Source organism: Pseudophryne corroboree, chromosome 7 (assembly GCF_028390025.1).
Source record: "Pseudophryne corroboree isolate aPseCor3 chromosome 7, aPseCor3.hap2, whole genome shotgun sequence".
NCBI classification, from domain to species: Eukaryota; Metazoa; Chordata; class Amphibia; order Anura; family Myobatrachidae; genus Pseudophryne; species Pseudophryne corroboree.
The window spans coordinates 62563983-62567915 of NC_086450.1; the positions used below are offsets into that span (position 1 = coordinate 62563983).

General features: G+C 40.7%; 1 protein-coding gene across 1 annotated transcript in view; it reads left to right on the top strand.

Annotated features, from left to right (window-relative positions):
- Nucleotides 1–3559, top strand: part of GBX2 (gastrulation brain homeobox 2) — a 4962-nt gene extending 1403 nt beyond the window's left edge. The window contains exon 2 of the mRNA XM_063932258.1: nucleotides 2395–3559. Within this exon, the coding sequence (XP_063788328.1) occupies nucleotides 2395–2906 (512 nt within the window). The 3' untranslated portion in view covers nucleotides 2907–3559. The remainder of the gene's footprint in view (nucleotides 1–2394) is intronic.
- Nucleotides 3560–3933: the final 374 nt, after the last annotated feature.

The following is a 3933-nucleotide window of genomic DNA, read 5'->3' on the forward strand; positions in this document are numbered from 1 at the left end:
CCATGGGGAAACGGTAGCTATTTACTTAGAAACAATATACAGGGAACAGTACACAAAAAAGTAACATCTACTTTACCAACAAGACCGCAAGTCATAAACGAAGTATTTATCTATTTATGAAGCGAATTACATAACTCCAGAAATACAGCTACAGTTAGGAGATAGATTTCTTATGTCTGTATGATTGGCAGAGTTGTATTACATATATCTTATGCGATTGTGTATCTAATGGTATTGTATATTTAATCCATCACTTTTATTTTATTATTACATACATTTAAGCACCCCCCAAAAAAAATAGTTATAAATAAGATACAATATGAATTACCAAGAGGTCGTTTCCTCTGGATGCCGCATCGGATAACGCGTTACCGATTTATTTCTTGGTATTTTTATTTAAATTATCTTTTAACGGATAAGGAGGATTTTTATTGTGTTTGTTTTGCGATCTGCATATAAAAAAAATATATAAAAACTTTCTGTCGTGAGTGTTCATCGATTTGTCATCACCATCAATGTGAAATGTGTAAAAATAACTATTAGAAAAGATTTACCTTTAATTCCGGTAATTGTTTATAAACGCCAAGTAATGCAATGAGTACTGTATACTCTTTACCAACGTACCCTAAGGGATTTATAAACCCAGATACATTTGTGTGCGTGTGTGTACTATCTATCTATCTATCTATCTATCTATCTATCTATCTATCTACACACGCACATACACACACATACATATAGATATATATATATATATATATATATAGATATATATATATATAGATATCTTTCTTTACCTTTAAACAGAATGTGACCTCATCTTCGAGATGCTGATGGGGAGATCACGCATGTAATCGCACTTACAATTAATTTAGTTTATTAACATATTTCTTAAGCGTTATTTGCCATTTTAATCGTATTGTAACACAGACAATGCTTTATTCATAAATTCCTGCAAATAAACTTTGCTATTCTTATGCAGCCTCACCCTATAGGTACAGAGTAGTTTAGATTACATATGTTGTTTCAAAAAATGTCTTCGTCAAAACATATATATATATATATATATATATATATATATAAAATTATGTGTGTATGTATATATATATATATATATATATATTACACACACATACACACATATAAACAAACCGGAGCCAAGGCAGCCCTGCATCTCAACAATTTAAGGATTTTTTTTTTTTTGGGGGGGGGGGGGGGGGGGCTATATATCCGGTGAAGAGATCTGTTTATTTTACCTATATATATGATGCACGGCGTATCTGTAACAATAATTATGCAAGGAATAATACAAGAAAGTATTAATGTAAACTCTCTTTAATGCATTTATTTTTCAGAATGTCTGTGGTTGATTGTACTATAAATGTACATTATTGTATGTGTGTGGGTGAATGCTATATAAACGTACACTATTGTATATATTATGCTGTGTATGTGGGTGAGTGTTGAATTAATATACATTGTTGCATCATACTGTATATGTGGGTGATTATTGAATTAATATACATTATTCCGCCACGCTGTATATGTGGGTGATTGTTGCATTATTATACATTATTGCACCATGCTGTATATATATGAGTGATTTTTTGATTAATATACATTATTGCACCATGCTATATATGTGGATGATTAGTGGATTAATATACATTATTGCACCGTCCTTACTGTATATGTGGGTGAGTGTTGGATTAATATATATTATTGCACCGTCCATGCTATATATGTGGGTGAGTGTTGGATTAATATACATGATTGCACCATGCTGTATATGTGGGTGATTTTTAGATTTATATACATTATTGCACCATACAATAAATGTGATTGTGAGGATTACTATTCATTATTGCACCATGCTGTATATGTGGGTGATTGTTGAATTATTTGCACCATGCTGTATATGTGGGTGATTGTTGGATTATTATACATTATTGCACCATGCTGTATATGTGGGTGATTGTTGGATTATTATACATTATTGCACCATGCTGTATATGTGGGCGATTGTTGAATTATTTGCACCATGCTGTATATGTGGGTGATTGTTGAATTATTTGCACCATGCTGTATATGTGGGTGATTGTTGGATTATTATACATTATTGCACCATGCTGTATATGTGGGTGATTGTTGGATTATTATACATTATTGCACCATGCTGTATATGTGGGTGATTGTTGGATTATTATACATTATTGCACCATGCTGTATATGTGGATGATTGTTGTATTAATATACATTATTGCACCATGCTGCATATGTGGGTGATTGCTGGATTATTATACAATATTGCACCATGCTGTATATGTGGGTGATTGCTGGATTATTATACAATATTGCACCATGCTGATCTCCTTCTCTTCTGTGTATTGCCAGGTGCTGCCCGGGGCCAGGGGAAGGAAGACCCCGGCAAGGATGAGGATGTGAAGGGGAAGGAGGACTCCTACCTGATGGATAGTGACCTGGACTACAGCTCCGATGATAACATCTCCTGCCAGGCAACCCACAAGGAGGAGGACACCCCAGAGGAGGGACCCCAGAACCCCAACCCCTCCAGTAACAGCACCTCCACGGGCAAGAACCGGCGGCGAAGGACGGCCTTCACCAGCGAGCAGCTCCTGGAGCTGGAGAAGGAGTTCCACTGCAAGAAGTACCTGTCGCTCACCGAGCGCTCCCAAATCGCACACGCCCTGAAGCTCAGCGAAGTCCAGGTGAAAATCTGGTTCCAGAACCGCAGGGCCAAGTGGAAGAGGGTCAAGGCCGGCAATGCCAACTCCAAAACCGGGGAGCCCTCCAGGAACCCCAAAATCGTGGTGCCCATCCCAGTCCATGTCAGCAGGTTCGCCATCAGGAGCCAACACCAGCAGCTGGAGCAGGCTAGACCCTGAGCTGGGGTCGCAGCGACAAACTGACCATACTGGGCAACAGACTGCAACTTTGGGGGTTCCCATTTCCCCATGTAGACTGAAATGAGGAGCAGTAACTATTTATTAGGGCAGGAGGGCTGTCTGGACCCTCTCACAGGGTCAGTCACCTTCAACAGATTTGGGACAAAAACTTTTCAGGCCCCTGCAAACTTTTTTATTTTTATTTTGAGGGACCAGTGTGTCCCCCCCAATCCCCCTCCCTTATAATTTTTGGGATGAACTGATGTCCTCCTTTAGCTCACTCGTGGGCTTCAGATTATGTTGTGATTAATTTATTCAGTGTCGCATATTTCTCTTAAATTATACATTTCGACAAAAAGAAAAAAAAAGAAAAAAAGAAAAAAAAAATCTCAGTCTTGTGAAATCCAAAAATTGTCACTAATAAATAATCCCACTCGGCCAGTCTGGGAGATGTGGGGTCATTTGAGAAAAAAAAAGGGGGGGGGGGGGGCTGTGGTGGATGGAGGGTCCCGGCCGGCTAATCTCCCCCTCATCCCCCCTGAGACTCATTTTGTCAGACCTGATCTGTGTGATGGGAAGGGGGGTCCACGGGACCTAACAAGCGCAGGACATGTGGGGTCTGTGGGACAAGAAATAAATGAATGTACTTTTTATTCCCCGAGAGCTGATTTAATTGTGGGAGGCTGGGAGTGTCATGTGTGCAGCGAGTGGGTCTGTGGCCCAGGGGAGGGGGTGCTGCAGCCGCAATCAGGGCAGGATTGGAGGTTGAGGCGCTTTATCCAGGGCCGGAGCAGATTGGGAATTGTTACAAAGTGACCGGCGGCAGATGAGTGCTGGGCGCCGGGGCCCGGGATCTGTCAGGTTATTTGTGGCCATGCTACAAAGTGATCCGGGTCCCAGCGGGCAGGGTCAGCGCTGCATGCCGGGGCCAGGATCAGGGGAATGGCAGCACATGAATGGAGGACAGGGACAGATCTGCTGCTTCTGTCACCGGCTTCTGAAGGGGCTTTATTCCGCGTCCGTTCTG